The sequence below is a fragment of the Notamacropus eugenii genome, chromosome 1, assembly GCF_028372415.1.
Source record: "Notamacropus eugenii isolate mMacEug1 chromosome 1, mMacEug1.pri_v2, whole genome shotgun sequence".
Taxonomy (NCBI): Eukaryota; Metazoa; Chordata; class Mammalia; order Diprotodontia; family Macropodidae; genus Notamacropus; species Notamacropus eugenii.
The window spans coordinates 642822024-642840787 of record NC_092872.1 but is presented as its reverse complement, the minus strand read 5'-3'; the positions used below and the strand labels follow the sequence as shown (position 1 = coordinate 642840787).

Genomic DNA, 18764 nt, shown 5'->3' with positions numbered 1-18764 from the left:
TAGCCACCTGCCTGGTAAAGGCCCTCTTACTTCATACTTGGCCTACTGGTTAGTCTCACTGTTTGAAGTCTCTTCCCCTCTCCAATCCCTTTTCTCATCTGCCAAAATCATTTTCTTCAAGGGTCTGACCATGTCGCTGTACTGTTCAGTAAACTTCAGTGGCTACCTGTTGCCGCCAGGATCAAATATAAAATCTTCTGTTTGCCTTTAAAATCCTTAACAACCTGTCCCTTCCTACCTTTCCAGTCTATTCACACTTTACTCACTCCTGTAATACAGTGACATTGGTCTTGTTCTTTGCACAGAGGCCTTTCTCAACCTTTTGCCCACCTTTCCTTCTGAGATTACCTTGTATATAGCTTGTATGTACACAGTTGTTTGCATATTGTCTTCACCATTAGAACAAGCTCCTTGAGAGCTGGGAACATGTTTTTGTCTTCATATCCCCAGTGCTTAGTGTAGTACCTGGCACATAGTAGGTATTCAGATGCTTGATTGACTGAGGTAGATCTGCATTGACTCAAGCACCTTCCATCCCAGTTATACTCTCCCAATTCAACTCAGCCTCTCTGAATCTTAATTTTCCTCCAAGTGTCCATGTTTCCCATTGATTCTCCTCAAACTGAACTAGCAGATACGTTACAGAACAGAGCACATTACATGATGCATATTGTGCATAATTTATATAATCAATAGGCAACTAGGTTTCACAGTGGATAGAGCACTGGTCCTGGAGTCAAGAAGATCTGACTTCATCTTAGGGAAGTGAGCTATTCTGTATCTGCGTCAGATTTATCATCCATAAAATGGAAATAAAAATAACATTGTTAAATCTGAAAACAAATGACCAAAAATCACAGAAATTATGCAACCACTGTTAACTCTGAAAATACCAAAGAGCTCACACAGGAGCTCTTATCACAACCACAGTTAACTCTGAAAAATATCAAATATCAAAGAGCTCACACAGGTTATTACAACCACAGTTAATTCTAAGAAATAAAAACAAAATAACCAAGGAGCTAACAGTGGTCATAAGATAAAAGCTTTCTTTATTCTGATAGAGGAGAGACAGTAGACACATGTTCCAGGGCCTCCTCTAGGAGACCCCCTTTAGTGAGGCCAAATCTTAATACATATAACAGTGGCTACACAGTGAACTATAGATCTGACAGTGAGGGGGTAACAGCAATAATGAGACAAGTTCGATTCACAGTAGGGCTTCTTGACCTCAGCATGGCTTCTGCAGGTATCTGAGCTCAGGGACCACTTGAGGCTGGTGTGAAACAGTTCTGGGATTTTGTTTTGGCTGAGTACGTCCAGAGGGAGAATATGAAGGATTGTTGTTATGCCAAGTCCAGGGTATATCTTGCTTGCTGGGCCTTAGCTCCAGAGTAAGAAGACAGGGGCAGTCTTGGCCTGGGGATCCTGACAGCACCTACTTTGTTGTGAGAATAAAATGAGATGATATTTATAAAGTGCTTTGCAAACCTTAAAGCAAGATATAAATGCTAGCTATTATTATTACAATGACTACAGTAATGAAAACACAATGTTAAAAGAAAATTAGTTGACCTTTGATTAACTGTAATGATCTCAGTGAGAAAACCATGCTGAAACATATCTCCCTCCTTTTAAAGCTGATTGGGGTATTCGGCATACCTGATACTCATTCTGATATGGCTGCTACCTCAGCATGTCTCTTGGAAGTTCTGACCTAGGTTTCTAGTTAATCACATTGTCTGATCAACACATTAGGGTGGAATTTATCACTCCCTCAGAGAACTGGTGATAGCAAAATTTGCTGCAGTTCTTGATGCACTGGACTTCTCAGTACTCTCTGTAGCAAGAGCAGAAAACTTTGCTATTCTGTTCAGCTGCTTTCTTCAGCTGTCTCACATTGGTTACTATTTCTCAATTGCCCTATTTCTACCAAGCCCTCTCATTTTCCTTGACTATGGGATCTTGCCCTCAGACTGACTTGACTAACTACAAATTGTTCTCTAATCTTGGCTGCCCCTCACTGCTGTGGGCAACTGACACAGCCATCAGGGAAAATGACTTGGAACTCTGTCCCCATTTATTTAATTCTGCATGCCCTTTGACCCAGCTACACCACTGCTAGATTTATACTCACAAAGATCAAAGGAAGAAGAAAAACACGTACAGAAATATTTATAACTGCTCCTTTTGTGATGGCAAGGAACTGGAAACAAAGAGGGTGCCCATCTTTTGTGTGTTTGTCCTTCATTTTCGAAGAAGACCATGACATCAGAGAAATGATGACATGACTTGCACTTGAATTTGTTCTGAGTGAAGAAGGGCTGTGCAAGGTCACCAGCCTCACTTTCTCCTCCTGAGCCATTTGGATCCAGTGACCAGATATTCATCAAGATGACTGGAGACAACCCAGGATGCAATTGGAGACCTTGGCCTTTTTTGGCTCAGTCCTATTCAGGTACTCACTTAGAGTGAGATGATACCCATTCAGTGAATAGGACTCTTGAGGAAGTAATCAGAGAATGGCCCTTTTAATGAGCAAAAGAAAAAAAATACAAGTAAATCAAGCTGGGAGGGAAAGAGCAACAGTTACTATTGATAATCACCCTTAAGCCAGGAGGGTCCACAAGACAGCCATTAAGTGGAGTTTGGGCAGGGGCCTATTAGTGTACAATCTGTGGGCTTCCGAGTGCACTGGGTTTAAGGTTTTGGGAAGGAGAAGAAAGAGAGAGATAAACAAACAAAGAATCAGGTGCCCATCAGTTGAAGAATGGCTGAATAAATTGTGGCATATGAATATAATGGAATTCTGTTGTGCTATAAGAAATGATGAAAGGGATGGTTTCAGAGAAACTTAGGAAGATTTGAATGATCTCACTGAAGCAGAGTGAAATGAACAGTACCAGGGAAACAATCTGTATTTTAACAACAATACTGCAAAATGCATAATTTTAAAAAGACTTAAGAATGTTGATCAAGGCAGTTATAACCATGATTTCCAGAGGACCAATAAAAATAATAAATAGCATTTATGTAGCACTTCAAAGCTGGCAAGCACTTTATATATGTGGTCTTATTTAATGATGAAGAATGCTACTCTTCTGACAGGTGGTGGTCTAAGCATGCATAAGATAACATGGTTTTTGGACATGTCCAGTATCTCTATTATTATGAGGGTTTTGTTTTTCTTTCTTGAGTGAAGAGGGGCAAGTAAGAGGAAAAGAATATAAATGCTTGCTAATTGGGAAAAAACCATTAAAAATAATATATTGGTTGCTCATACTTGAAAAGTAGATAGCTACTGGCTTTATATAAATCTTGTAGATATTCTAATCAGTACTAGTGAGTTTAAAGTTCATATATGCAAGGTGTTCATTTTCATACTCCTAGTGACTTGATATATAACACTTCACTTATATTGATGCAAGAATAAATGTGAAGATTTTTCCAGGTTCCCTGTATTTCCAAAGTCTTTTGAAGATAGATTTCTAGTAAATGAGTTACATTTAGGGGAAAGTTCAGCAAGTATTTAAGTACCTACTATGTATAAGGCACTGTGCTAGGTAAGGGGCGTACAAAGACAAAAACAAAACAGTTTCTACCGTCAAGGAGTTTACAGTTCTATTTGGAAAAATAACATGTATGAGGATAAGTTAATACAAAATACATACAAATTAATTTTGAGGTTGAAGTGGAGAGGACACTAATACTTTAGGAGATCAAGAAAAGCCTCATGTAGGAAGAGGAGCTTGAGATGAGTCTTGAAGGGAATTGGAGACTCAGAGACATGGAGGTGAGGAGGGAATACATTCCAGACATAGAGGATAACCTATATAAAGGTAGGAGATGTTTATGGAGAACCATCTGTAAGCCAATTTGGCTGGACTATAGTGAGTGGGATTAATGTGAAATTAATCACATAGAAGACTAGTAGACTGAAGGGCTTTAAACGCCATACAAAAGCATTTTAATTTTATCCTAAATCACACACACACACACACACACACACACACACACACACACACAGCCAATGACACAGAGCAAGGCAATGATGGTCAGACCTATACTTTTGAGCTATGACTTTGGCAGCTGTATGTAGGATGGGTGAGTGAAAAGAGATTCCCTTAAGTTGCCTATGAGCCAGCCAAGACTGATCACTACCGACTTGGCTCGTATTTGTGAGATGTATTTTCTTTTAAGTGAATTTACAACTTCTGTTGCTTAAAACCTCCCACTCACATAAACTCAGATCTAAATATATTCATTCATTATGAAGCAAATAGAAACATAGGCCAACAGCAAAGAATTGGTGGGGGAAAAAACCCACATTTAATTGTATCAGAAAAGGAAATGTAAGAGAATAACTTTTTCGCACTTATTCTCCAAATCGGTACATTCTCTGTCTCCAGACTCATCCTGGACATGGGGAGAGGGAATGATTTAGGCTTCAGTTCAGCATGTTTTATAGTGAAGTTGGACAACTTCTGTGGACTACTGGCTTGCTTTGTGGGATCATCAGGATTCTGCCAGGACTCGGATTCAGATATGTGATGATAGGTCTGGGTCATCATATCTTCCATGTCTTTAAACCACACATGTGACAGTTTTTAAGTGCCACTCCTCCCCCATTACACTAATCAGGGTCCTTTCTTCACGATGTACAGTCCCTCTCTGACTGGACCAACAGTTATTGGAAATGGAAGCCTGAAAATTTCTCCCAATGAATGATTTAATGATGCTGTTTGAGCCGCAGCATTATGGGAAATGGAATTCTCAGGCCTTCTCCCTTCAGTTATGCCTACTAAATTTGCTTCAATAGGCAACTGACTGTGTTAGTCTCAAAAATGATAGTGGAATTCTTTGCAGAATTTGTTGGTTGCTAAAGGTATGGACATTATTTTCATACCCTTATTCATATAATGGGGATTTTTTCCCTACCAGTAGTCCTTGATGATTCTGTTGTAATGAAATTTAATTTTTTTCTCCAATGGATGATACAAATGCACACCAACACCTGTAAAGAGAGTTAAAGATCTTTTCCCCCCATTAATAGGCCTCACTTGGAGCCCACTGGGGGAGGAACTTGTTTAAAGGGAAAGTTTGCTTATGAGGAGGTTTGCTTGCTTGAAGGCTTTATACCTTTTGGTAATTAGGCCCTGAAGCATGTGATTTGTGAGGCCTTCTGGCTCTATATATACTCTGAGATGAGATTTTGCTTTGGGGGGCTTACTCTTTAGAAGAATGTACTCCTGATATGACCAGACGAGACTCTGAGTAGCTGTTAAGGAGCCCTCCTACCTTTGAAAACCCAGATGTTGGTGCGTCTCTCTCTCTGGTACCTATGTCTGTATATAATGGCCAGACAGTTGGATCTCTCTGTTGCTCTGTGATGTATATATTGCTTATGGTCAGACAGTTAGAAGCCCTGTCTATTGCTCTTTATTTCTTTGCTTGTATTCTCTCTGTTGGTATATGTGATTAAAGAAGATTACTGGCCCCTCAAAAGTTGCTTTCCTTTTAGGAAAACAGATCTAAGAACCTGTGCCAGAAGGTTATCCTGGATGCAGATCAGGGTGCTTACTGCTACAACACCTGAAGGAAAGTTGTAAAGGTAATTTAAATGGGAAGATCTTTCCCATTCATTAATAGGTCCATGTGACCTGCTTAAATCACATGGAAGCCTAAGTCACATGTGGTGGGAGGAGTTTGTTGAATGGGTAGAATAGGAAGGGTAGAGCAGAGCTGAAAGGAAGTTGGTGAGGCTAGTCAGAGCTGGGAAGGACACAGGCCCACAGGCACAGCTAGGCTAGTGAGTATTTGTGTGTTTGTAGGAAGGCCCCTGCAGGGAAGGAAGGCTTGGAAATGCCTTTGTCCCAAGTAGTGCTAATGTGTATTGACTTCTTGCTTATTATAATGCATTTGGCTTTTTAGTGCTGGGATTTGGTTTTCTGGTGTCTGAATAAATGTTTTTTTCTACCTTCTATATGGAGAGTCTGTTATACTTTGCAATCCAGAACTATGCTGGCATATTCATAGTCACCCCCAGTGCTGTGAACATTGCCTTGGTGATACAAAAGCATTATATGTTTTATTACAAATGTGGATCAAATTAGTATTAAAATATTCAATGTTGAATGCTACAATTAAGGTCTTAGACTAGCTAGCTATGTGACCCTGGGCAAGTCATAACCCTGTTAACTTCAGTTGCTCATCTATAAAATGAGCTGGAGAAGAGAATGGAAAACCATTCCAACATCTTTGCCAAGAAAACCCCTACACATCTGAAATGAACAACAACAAATGTACAAGGCATATCTTTGCAAACAAATCTTAAAATACAGTAGTTACGTACCCTTTGTGTCTTCTGTTTGGCTTGTAAAACCTTTTGTAACCTGGCCCTTTTCTGTTTCCAATTTTCATATACTTTATTCCCTTGTTGACTTTATTGCGATGGCATCAAATTGCCCCTGTGAAACATAGTGGAATACAATTTAGTGAAATGGATCTTAGCTATCAAATGTAGGCTTTTTTCTCTTTGATGACCTGCCAGGTCTTAGGCTACCAACTAGAGAAGTGAGCCAATAAATGGTTGGGATTAAACAAGAACTGGGTATGTATGTGTGCATGCATATACACACATACACATATTTATGTATATATCAACATTTACGACTGTCCCTGCATTTCAAAGCCATATCAATATTTTAGATTACTTTTTATTTGTAATACCCATCTCTTCTCCCATACATCGCTATGCATAATTGAATTGTAACCATATTACACCTTTCTTAAGCTCCACTGTTAGAGGTAACACTTCTAATTAGTATGCAACACAAGCATGAGGTGACTTTACCAGAGTTTTAATCTGTATAGGACAAATGGAACTTTGTCCTAAATGCTAAGAAGCCACAGAGACTGCTGGGCTAAACTTCTCTGGCTTGAAGTGCAAATCCCTCTGAGCCAAGCAAGGCCTGGGCCCCCTTCTTACCCCAAGCCCTAAAGTGAAAGGGAGGGACTTTCTGCAGGAACAACCTTTTCCTGGTAGACTACCTTCTGAAATCCTGCAGGCCCCTCCACCCCCTAACTGAATTTGTCCCAGATATACAGAAGAGCTAATTATGACTCTGCATTATCTGGGAATTTTGGTTCCTGGGTTAAATTTATTTTAGAAGAAAGATGGGAATCTGCTTGTACAGGGTTTGCCAGAATGGTGTTTTCCCCTCTTTAGATGGAGTATGTTTCAGAGAAATCTTCCTTCCTATGGCAGCTTGTTCCCTTTCCCTAAAGGGCATAAGACCCTGCTATGCCGCTGCTTTTTCTGTGAACATCCCTTTAGTCAACAAAATGAAGAATATTTTAAGGTTTATTGAACAAAACTTTGTACTTTAGTCCTGTTGTGTGAAAGGTAATTTTTTATACATAGTATTATTAACAAATGCTTCACTTTAGCATAGGTAACAAACAGTCGTCCCTGCTGGCATAGCACCAGGTTTTAAAAAATTAATTTAGCGTTGGAAGGGCCTATTGAGTCTACTGGGTACCCAGAGGGGTTTATGATACTGCTACGGCATACATATGAATATGTAAAGTATGATAAACTTATTTTTCAATATGTACAAAAAAGTAAACAGAAAAATGTTTAAAATATTAATCATTAATTGTGAAACATTTATCAAACTCTAGATACCAGAAGTTGAATGAACTGTTTTACTGATTTTTTTTTTGCTCCCACATAACTATTCTGAGTTAATTACAATTCAGTCATAATCTTTGATATCACATTTTATATTAGTCCCAAGATTTGTTTACTTAAGTTTCTTTGGATGTCTTTTTTTACATTAGTTTCATGACATTCCAGAAATTTTGATATTATTTCATTATCATTCTCTATCAAATAATTTGAGCTTTCTTCCTTGATCTCAGGAAGTCATTATGAAGCTTCCATTTATACCTGTATCTTTTGCTTATGTTCCTTGTATTAATATTTTAATTGCATTAAGGTCTGCCAAGTTGTATCTCTTTTCAAAACATTTAGTTCTTTTTAATGAATGAATGAATAAAAGTATTAAGTGCTTGTGATGAGGGAAATAAAAGATGCATGAACATAAAATATCCAACTATATATTGAGACTACCTTCAAATTACATGTGTATATTGTATATAAATATATATAGATTATCTCCAACTTATACCAATGACTGTATAAATTGGAGCTCTCAGTCTATACAGATGGATTTCTATGCACATATGTACAGATACATCCTTAGACACACATACCATGAATTGGAGATAACCTCAATCAATACACATATACAGGATAGATTGGAGATGCCAGGGGAAGTCAGGGGCCATTGGGTGCGTTAATCGTACTGATCAATGATGTCTTTATACCAGTACGTAGTTTTCTAGTGCCCCTTTCTCGGTATCGTGGAACTCTAGTTTTGCTTTGTCTGACAACTGCAGCCACTCCTGCTCCACTGGATTCACGTGACAGCCATCCACATTTTGCTGGGGAGGGGAGTACAGTGCCAGGCGAGGCAGCCAGTGCAAAGCCGCCCTGGGCCTGCAGGTGGCGCACGGCTCTCCCCCGCCCTCCCGGCCGCCGTGGCTCAGCCGGCAAGCAGCGGAACGAGCTGTCGATATGGCGGGCGAACTCGAGAGTTCCAAGCCGCTGAGCGGCCTGCTGAGCGGCCTGGCCCAGAGCACCTTCCATGGGCATCCAGGTATCACAGAAGACCTGCTGCGGAGCCAGCTTTATCCGGAGGTGCCGCCTGAGGAATTCCGCCCCTTCCTGGAGAAGATGAGGGGGCTCTTGAAGGTACCGGCTCCCGCCCCGCCCCTCTCGGGCTCCTCCCTCAGTCCGGGCAGCCCCGAGAGCGAGGCTGACGGCTGGGCACGTGAGGAGAAACCCTCCGCGCCGCGCCGGGACGTGTTGCACCTCGCTGACCGCCCCCAACCCTGGCCTCCTCCGCGGTCCTCAGCGGGGCTTGCGCACCGAGGCCCTTGCCGTACTGCCACTTCCTATTCCGGGGTTACACGAGTAACGTTTCTTCCCTTCTTTTATTTTCAATGAGCGAACGTTTGTTTTCGTCACCCACGCGTAGCTCAGTTCTAGCACACAGTAGGACACCCAGTTAAAAAGACCACACCCACGGAACGAACAGCCTGAGTCAAGCACAGCAGACACCCGCAGGGCGTCCTCCGGCACCCCTCCCCTCCCCCCCTGACCTTTAGCCTCAGGCAGGACGCAGCCCCCTCTCCGCCCCGCCCCCCGAGTGGCCCGAGCCGGAGCCCGGGCGGACCCTGGATCTTCAGGTCCAGCGAGGAATCAGCCCAGTGCGGTAGCTTGGGGAGCACCAGTTCAAATGTGGCCTCAGACGCCAGCCGTGTGACCCTGGGCAAGTCCCTGAAACCAGTTTGCCTCAGTTTACTGGTCTGTAAAAAGAGCCAGAGAAGCCGATGACCAGCCGCTCCAGGAGCTTTGCCGAGGCAACCCCAAATGGGGTCCCGGAGAGCTGGGCACCAGCGAGAAACAGCAGCAAAAGTTTGGGGGGCAGATTGCATCTGTCAAGGGGGAAGGAGTGGCTGGCACACGAGTACTTACCCCAGGAATTGAAGGGTGCCCGCCAGCCGTAGAGGACCCCCTGAAACACTCCCTGGGGAGCCGCCCGCTTAGGGTGCGGTGAGGTTCTTAGCCTTGCTTGAGAGCGCTCAGAGATCCCTTTGGCCTTCTGGGGAATCCTGTGAATGTTATTCTCAGAGTAATATTTTTAAATGCGTAAGATAAAATGAATAGAATTACGAAGGAAACCAAATATATTGCAATGTAATTTTCAGAATATTAAAAAAAGAAACCAAGTTGTTGAACCTAAGGTGAGAAAGGCAGATTCGTTGCTCAAGTTATTCAGCACTTACAGTGTGCCAGGACTGTGCTAAGGCTGAGGAGGCAGAGAAAGGCAACAGTAACCACGGCCCTCCAGAAGCTTACATTGTAACGGGGGAGAATATGTGACGAACTAGGTGCACACGTGTGCAAGAGGAGGTGGGAGAAGGCGCCAGCAGCCGGGCTGGGTGTGGGGGGACTGGGGTTTGATCTGAGGCTTGAAGAGAGCCAGGACAGCCCTTTCCACGAGCCTTGAGGCACAGGATTGTGTGGGATGGCTCAGGTCCCTACATAAATCAAAGTGATGACAGAAAAGAGATTTATTCGATTCTCGAGAAGCGGGGCTAACCTGTAGGAGTAGGAAAGCTGAAGACAGAAAAGGGCAGTGATTTATATAGACCCTAACGCAAGTCCCTCCTCCCCCACGGACCATTATTCTTATTAGCTGAGAATATGATCTTACATTCTAGACACGAAATCTAACCAATCCCTTTTGAAATGAAGACGACGAGGAATTATGTGAGTTTTGTCCAATCATTGAGACCCTAATACACTACACAGTTTTATATCCTTATATGGAACTATTCTATTCTAAAAATATTGTAACCTTGAGCCTTTAGGCCTTACTTCACACCGTGGGAGAAGAATTACAATCTGAGAAGTCTTCACTAAACCTATCCCACTCACTTCCTTCCTTCCTTCCTTCCTTCCTTCCTTCCTTCCTTCCTTCCTTCCTTCCTTCCTTCCTTCCTTCTTCCTTTCTTCCCTCCTTTCTTTTTCTTCCTTCCTCTTTCTCTCTTTCTTTGTTTCTTTCCTTCCTTTCTCTTTCTTTCTTCCTTCTTTCCTTCCTTCTTTCCGCTTTCTGAAATGGCATCATATCAAGTAATCTAAATAACTGAGAGGATTAAATGCAAAGCTGTATTTCTAATGTCATCTGAACCCGGAAAAAAGTTTATTACTTGCCTCAGAAATTTTTCCTTCAGTTCTCACCTTCTGTGAATGGCTCCACTATCCTCCCAGGCACCCTGGCGTGAATTCTTACAGTAATTTACCTCTCTCCATCCCTTTCTATCAAATAGCAAATCATGATGGAAACAATGCTGAAGTTGGAATTGGGAGACCAGGCTCTGTTTCTTGTTATTCAGTTGGGTCTGACTTTTTGTGGTCCCATTTTAGAGCTGCTGGAGTGGTTTGCCATTTTATTCTCCAGCTCATTTTACAGATGAGAAAACTGAGGCAACCAGGGTTAAGTGACTTGCCCAGGGTCCCACAGCTAGTACGTATCTGAGGCCAGATGTGAACTCAAGAAGATGAGTCTTCCTGACTCCAGGCCTGGCACTGTGCTCTATGGTATCACCTAGCTGCCTTGGCTCCGCTGCCTACTAGCTGTTTGACCTTGTCTTGTACATGAAATGTAACCTCTCTGGACTCAATTCCCTCTTTGGTAAAAGGGGGATACTATTCATATCACCTTTCTCAACCTCTTCTCGTGGCAACCAGGGCTGCTGTGAGGAAAGTGCTTTGTAAACCATGAAACATTATGTAAATGTAAATCATTATCAGATTTTAAGCTGTATCATTTCTGTCTTTGAGAACTCTTATACTGGTCCCTTCTTCTACACTCTTACTAGCCCCGCCCTCCTGTTTATTTCTTACCTGGACTGCTGTTTTGGGAACCTAACTGATCTCACGGTTTTATTCTCTCCCACCTCCAGCCAATCTACCGGGAGCAAAATTTAGTGGGTAAAATGTTTAACTTGAAGTCAGAAAGCCCCAGATTCAAATATGGGTTGTGCTATTTCTTAGCTAGGTGACCACATGCATCTTAAAGATGCTTTGTATAAATGTCTTCTATTGCTGTCCTATCCACTGTGCCCATATAAACCTTCTTCAAGTGCCGCGCTGGCTGTCACCTCTTGTGATGAACTTTCAGAATACTGTATTAGATAGGTTATATTTTTGAAATATGATAAACTTTAATTACATTAAGACAGAAGAGGAGATATATTGCTAACATCTACATTGTACTTCCTAGTTTATGATTTGATAGAGAAAACTGTAGCTGAGCTGGCAAGGTAGTAAGATTTCCTGATTTCCGAATAGAAAGATAACAAAGTAAGATTTTTTCGTTTTTAATAGAGTGATGATGGCAAGAATATAGAGAAGGAAACCGAATGTAAGAGACGTTCAGAAATAGGAATGACATGACTTAACAACTAATAACACTTTACAGTTGTATAGTATTTTAAGGTTTACAAAGCATTTTCCTCACAGCAATTCTGTGGTTACTATGGAATAAGGCTGAAATCAGGAAAATAAAATCAAGAGTGAATACCAATATGTTAAAATGAGATTTAGCCTGAAATTGGGGGGTGATAGGATTGGGATGGGGTTAATATAGAAGATTCCCTTTTTTGACATTGATGGAATCTTGAAGGGCTAAATTATGTCTAGGGAACTGTAACTTAGAAGTGAAATACTGTTCAGTCTGGAACTTGGCAGTGCAGAACAGTTAGAGTTCTTAACTTGGAGTCAGGAAGACCTACACCAGACGTTTACTAGTTTTATGATCATGGACACTATTTAACTTCTCTAACATCAATTTCTTCATCTGTACGCAGGGTGATTATAAGGCTCAGGTGATATCTGTATATAAAACACTTTATAAACTTTAAAGTGCTTGGTAAATATCAGCCATTACTAATGTAATTAATAGTAAATAAAAATTTTAATATTAAAGAGGACCTGTGATTTTGTAATCCTTCTTCAAATTAGCAGATGGTCTATAAAAATTGCTGTGGCTGAAATTGCTTACCCTGTGACTGATCAGCTTGGTGATAAGCATTTAACTAGGCTGACAACAGACTTCCCTTCTAGCACAGGAGACATACTTCAAGCCTTTCTAGCTCAGTAGGAGCTGCTCACCTGAGCTTGTGTTTGACTGGCATAGCCTTTTAGGAGCCAGGGTCAACTCTACTCCACAATGAAGCACTAGAGCTTAGTGGATAATAGTAACAGCTTGCTTCTGTATTCCAGTGACTTCCCTCTGTCAATTATTTCCTATTTATCTCCAACAAAACAGTGCATTTTTCCTCCTAGTAGATTTGAAATACAAGTATTATCTTTATTTTACAGATGAATAAGTTCAGAATATTAAATGCCACACACCTAGTAAGCATCACTGCTAGGACTGGAGCCAGGTCTTCTGAATCCAGATCAAATGCCCTTTCCACTATGCCATCCAGCCTTCTCATTACCTTATCTTGTTTTATTGTATCTGAATGTGTACACTCTCTTCTCTCTCATGACAAAGCCCCAGAAAATTCATTCTTATGGTGTTATTTATGTGACAATAGAAAAGGAGAGTAGGTACTGTTAACTGGGCACCAATTTATGTGACAATAGAAAAGAGGAGAGTAGGTACAAGGAGAGTAGGTACTGTTAACTGGGCACCAAGATAGAGTCACAGTAGCAGAAGTGGGTGATATAGTTAGGACCTGAAGGCTGTAGATTGCCCAGCATGGGAATTTAATATAGCTCAGAGACTGGTTCAAGTTGGGATTTGGTGATCAGGAAATGTTTAGAAAGTAAGCAAAGGGGAAGTTTCTGGGTTCAAAGGCAAAGGCCCTTCAGACTGGTACCAAGTAGGGTAACCAGCTGGTGCCCCCGGAAATGACATGGTCAAGTGGAGTCCAAGGCAGGAGCTTGATTTGGACACCCCTTTCAGTGATTTCCCATTTCCTGTCACGTTAAGCCTAAACTGCCTTTCAAGATCACTTATTTATGATTTGGTTCCAACTTATTGTTGCATACTTCTCTCCTATTGTTTCCCTTGACATAGCCACAGACCCCACGTTCTAGCCAAGTTGGATTACTCATCATTCCAGAAATAAACCCCCAGTTTTCCTTTATCCACTTATGTTGTATCTACCTGTAATACTGTCTTTTCTAACTGTGTCTAGGGAGATCTATACTACCTTTAAGGTGCAATTCAAGGGTCACCATTTCCATGAAACCTTCTTTGTTCCTCTCCAACGGAAGTAATTTCTTACTTTTCTGAACCCCTATAGCATGGCACTTACTATCAGTCTATCTTTTTTTTTTTTTAATAAATGTATTTATTTATTTAACTTTTAACATTCATTTTCACAGAATTTGGGGCTCCAAATTTTCTCCCCCCTTGTCCCCTCCCCCCACCCTAAAACACCGAGCATTCCAATTGCCCCCATCACCAATCTGCTATCTCCTCCATCATTCCTCTCTGCCCTTGTCGCCATCCTCTCCTCTGTCCTGTAGGGCCAAATAACTTTCTATACCCCTTTACCTGTATTTCTTATTTCCTAGCGGCCAGAACAGTACTCGACAGTTGTTCCTAAAACTTTGAGTTCCAACTTCTTTTCCTCCCTCCCTCCCCACCCCCTCCCTTTGGAAGGCAAGCAATTCAATATAGGCCAAATCTGTGTAGTTTTGCAAATGACTTCCATAATAGTCATGTTGTATAAGACTAACTATATTTCCCTCCATCCTATCCTGCCCCCAATTACTTCTATTCTCTCTTTTGATCCTGTCCCTCCCCATGAGTGTCGACCTCAAATTGCACCCTCCTCCCCATGCCCTCCCTTCCATCGTCCCTCCCACCCTGTTTATCCCCTTATCCCCCACTTTCCTGTATTGTAAGATAGGTTTTCATACCAAAATGAGTGTGCATTTTATTCCTTCCTTTAGTAGAATGTGATGAAAGTAAACTTCATGTTGATCTCTTACCTCTCCTCTTTTTCCCCAAACTAAAAAAGTCTTTTGCTTGCCTCTTTTATGAGAGATAATTTGCCCCATTCCATTTCTCCCTTTCTCCTCCCATATATTTCTCTTTCACTGCTTGATTTCATTTTTTTAAAGATATGGTCCCATCCTATTCAATTCACTCTGTGCACTCTGTCTCTATGTGTGTGTGCGTGTGCATGTGTGTGTGTAATCCCACCCAGTACCCAGATACTGAATAGTTTCAAGAGTTACTAATATTGTCTTTCCATGTAGGAATGTAAACAGTTCAACTTTTATAAGCCCCTTATGGCTTCTCTTTGCTGTTTACCTTTTCATGCTTCTCTTCATTCTTGTGTTTGAAAGTCAAATTTTCTTTTTAGCTCTGGTCTTTTCATCAAGAATGCTTGAAAGTCCTCTATTTCATTGAAAGACCAATTTTTCCCCTGAAGGATTATACTCAGTTTTGCTGGGTAGGTGATTCTTGGTTTTAGTCCTAGTTCCTTTGACTTCTGGAATATCCTATTCCATGCCCTTCGATCCCTTAATGTAGAAGCTGCTAGATCTTGTGTTATCCTGATTGTATTTCCACAATACTTGAATTGTTTCTTTTCTAGCTGCTTGCAATATTTTCTCCTTGACCTGGGAACTCTGGAATTTGGCCACAATATTCCTAGGAGTTTCTCTTTTTGGATCTTTTTCAGGTGGTGATCGGTGGATTCTTTCAATATTTATTTTGCCCTGTGGTTCTAGAATATTAGGGCAGTTTTCCTTGATTATTTTATGAAAGATGATGTCTAGGCTCTTTTTTTGATCATGGCTTTCAGGTAGGCCCATAATTTTTAAATTGTCTCTCCTGGATCTATTTTCCAGGTCAGTTGTTTTTCCAGTGATATATTTCACATTATCTTCCATTTTTTCATTCTTTTGGTTTTTTTTGTGATTTCTTGGTTTCTCATCAAGTCATTAGCCTCCATCTGTTCCATTCTAATTTTGAAAGAACTATTTTCTTCAGTGAGCTTTTGAATCTCCTTTTCCATTTGGCTAATTCTGCTTTTGAAAGCATTCTTCTCCTCATTGGCTTCTTGAACCTCCTTTGCCAATTGAGTTAGCCTATTTTTCAGGGTGTTATTTTCTTCAGCATTTTTTTGGGTCACCTTTAGCAGGGTGCTGACCTGCTGTTCATACTTTGCTTGCATGTCTTTCATTGCTCTTCCCAGTTTTTCCTCCACCTCTCTAACATAATTTTCAAAATTTTCTGAGCTCTTTTTGAGCTTTTCTATGATCTGATCCCATTGAGTGGGCTGGGGTGTAGAAGCACTGACTTCCGTGGCTTTCCCTGATGGTGGGCACTGCTCTTCCTCATCAGAAAGGAGGGGAGGAGAATCCTGTTCACCAAGAAAGTAACCCTCTATAGTCTTGGTTTTTTTCCCTTTTCTGGGCATTTTCCCAGCCAGTGACTTGACCTCTGAATATTCTCCTCACACCCACCTCGCCTCCTGATCCTCCCAGCCAGCACTTGGGGTCTGAGACTCAAATGCTGCTTCCCAGCCTCAGGGCTTTGGGCAGGGGCAGGGCTGCTATTCAGTGTGAGATCAAGTTCAGCTGCCCCTGTGGGGGCAGGGCTGCCTTTCAGGGCTCAGTTCCCTTAGGGGGTTTATGCAGAGACCTTCAACAATGGATCCGGGCTCCTGCCTGCTTGGGGAGCCCCGGTCTGCTCCCACCTCTGCTGGTGCCTCCCAAGGGGGCCTGAGTCATGGGGGCTCCCCACTTCCCTCTCGACCCGCCGAAGAGACCCTCTCACTGACCCTTGTCACCTGTGGGTGGAGGGACCTGCTCGGCTGCTGGAGATTCTGTCCCCGAAGCCTGCTCGGATCTGTTCCTCTCGGTGCTGGGCGGCCAACGCAGGGCTGGGCTCTGCTCCGAGTCCGCAGCGTGAAGAACCTTTTTCGAGAGGTTTTCAGGCTCTCTGGAACAGAAATCTCATCTGCTCCGCTGTTCTGTGGCTTCTCCTGCTCCCGAATTTATTGGCAGCTCTTTTCAACAGATATTTCATGGGCTGTGGGTTCGGAGCTAACGTATTTTTGTGTTTCTACTCCGCCATCTTGGCTCCGCCCACAATCAATCTGTCTTTTATCACAGTTGTTTGTGTTTGTCTTATTTCCCCTCTATCAAACTTAATGAGGGTAGGAACTATGTCTTTGTATCCTCCACAGGGCCATTCACTGTGTTTAGCCCAGTGTTTTACATATAATAGGCACTTTTGAATGAATGAAAGTAAATATTATATAACAAGTATCCTCCAAAATGCTAATTTGCTAGTCTATAAATTCTTTATCAGGACAGCTAGGTTGGGGAGTGGATAGAGTACTGGGTCTGGAGTCAGAAGGCCCATCTTCCTGAGTTCAAATGTGGCCTCAGACACTTACTAGCTGTGGGACCCTGGGCAAGTCATTTAATCCTGTTTACCTCAGTTTCCTCCTCTGTAAGAGCTGGAAAAGGAAATGGCAAATCACTTCAGTATCTTTGTCAAGAAAATCCCAAATGGGATCACAAAGTGTCAGAAATGATTGAACAACAGCAACAAATTCTTTATTGGCATGACTAGTAGCAAATAAATACAAGTAATGGAAATTTAAGTTTAATACCAGCTTGAAGAAATCCCACTAACTTGCCTTTCCCAAAAATCTTGCGGGAGGAAGGGAACATAGTAATGTTGATTCAAATCTCATATTGTAGTGTGGTGTAATTAAATGAGCTCTAGTTTTGAAGCCAGTGAACATGAGTGAGTAAAAGTTGCAGCTCTGCTATTTATTTACTACCTCAGTGATTTGGGGTAAATACCTTCGTTCTTCTGGGCCATGGTTTCTTTATCTGTAAAATGAAAGAGTTTGGCTATCGTAGGATCATGACTTTGGAACAGAAAAGAATCCCAGGGGTCACCAGATCTAACCCTCTCATTTTAATCAATAAACATTATTAAGTGCCTACTATGTGCTAGGTACTGTGCTAAGTGCTGGAGATTAAAAAAGAAGCAAAAGACAGTCCCTGGCTTCAGGGAACATATAGTCTAATGGAAGGGACAACATACAAACAGCAAGCTATACACAGGATAAATAGAAAAAGACTGACAGAAAGAAGGTACTGGAATTAAGAGGGATTAGGGAAGGCTTCCTGCAGAAGGTGGGATTTTAGTTGAGATTTATAGGAACCCAAGGAGGTCAGCAGTCGGAGCAGAGGAGGGAGAGCATTTCAGGCATAGAGGAATAACTAGAGAGAATACCCAGAGCCTAGAGATGGGCTTACTTGTTTGAGGAACAACCAGGAGAGCAGCATCACTGGCTCTAAGAGTTTGTGCAGGGGACTAAGATGTAAGAAGAGCAAAAAGATAAGAGGGAGCCAAGTTATGAAGGGCTTTGAATGCCAAACAGCATTTTGTACTTGATCCTGTAGTTAATAGGAAACCATTGGAGTTTATAGAGTGGGAGTTTGTGACATGATTGGACCTGTCCTTTGGAAAATTACTTTAGTGGCTGAATGGAGGATGGATTGGAGTGGGGAGAGACTCAAGGCAGGGAGACCCAGCAGCATGCTATTGCGGTAATCAAGGTGTAGGGTGATGAGGGCTTGTACTATGGTGTGGCAGTGCCAGGGAAGAGAAGGAGAGTGTTTGAGAGATATTGCAAGGGTGGAATTGATGGGTATTGGCATTAGCTTAGATATGGAGGGTGAGAGATAGTGATGAGTCCAGGATAACTCCTAAGTTGTTAGCCTGAGGGGACTGGCATTGCCTTCTACAGTAACAGGAAAGGTAGGAGGAGGGAGACTTTGGGGGAAAATAATGAGTTTCATTTTGTGCATGTTGAGGTTAAGATGTCTACTGGACATTCAGTTCAAGATGTCTGAAAGGCAGTTGTAGATATGAGGTTAAAAGTCTGCAGAGAGATGAGGGAAGAAGAGGTAGATTTGAGAATTGTCAGCATAGAGATGGTAATTAAATCTATGGGAGCTGATGAGATAGATCACCAAGTGAAGTAGTGTAGAGGGAGAGGCCAGGAGGACCCAGCAGAACCCTGAGGGACACCTCTAATTAGAGGGTGTGATCTGGAGGAAGATTCAGCAA

General features: G+C 41.9%; 1 protein-coding gene and 1 long non-coding RNA gene across 5 annotated transcripts in view; one reads left to right on the top strand and one right to left on the bottom strand.

Annotated features, from left to right (window-relative positions):
• Positions 1–1025: 1025 nt before the first annotated feature.
• On the bottom strand, positions 1026–10250 carry LOC140520962 (uncharacterized). 2 transcript variants are annotated; one of them, XR_011972731.1, is made up of 5 exons: positions 9989–10250; positions 9605–9741; positions 6353–6467; positions 2168–2528; positions 1026–1441 (listed from the first exon to the last, which is right to left on the bottom strand). It is a non-coding gene; the product is annotated as an uncharacterized lncRNA (long non-coding RNA). The 2 variants fall into 2 exon arrangements; XR_011972730.1 differs by having other exon boundaries at positions 9916–10083.
• COMMD1 (copper metabolism domain containing 1) overlaps positions 8503–18764 on the top strand; it is a 264032-nt gene continuing 253770 nt past the window's right edge. The window contains exon 1 of one of the 3 annotated variants that reach the window (XM_072635456.1): positions 8503–8818. In XM_072635456.1, the coding sequence (XP_072491557.1) occupies positions 8642–8818 (177 nt within the window). In that variant the 5' untranslated portion in view covers positions 8503–8641. The remainder of the gene's footprint in view (positions 8819–18764) is intronic. The other 2 variants (XM_072635458.1, XM_072635457.1) reach the window with 2 other exon arrangements.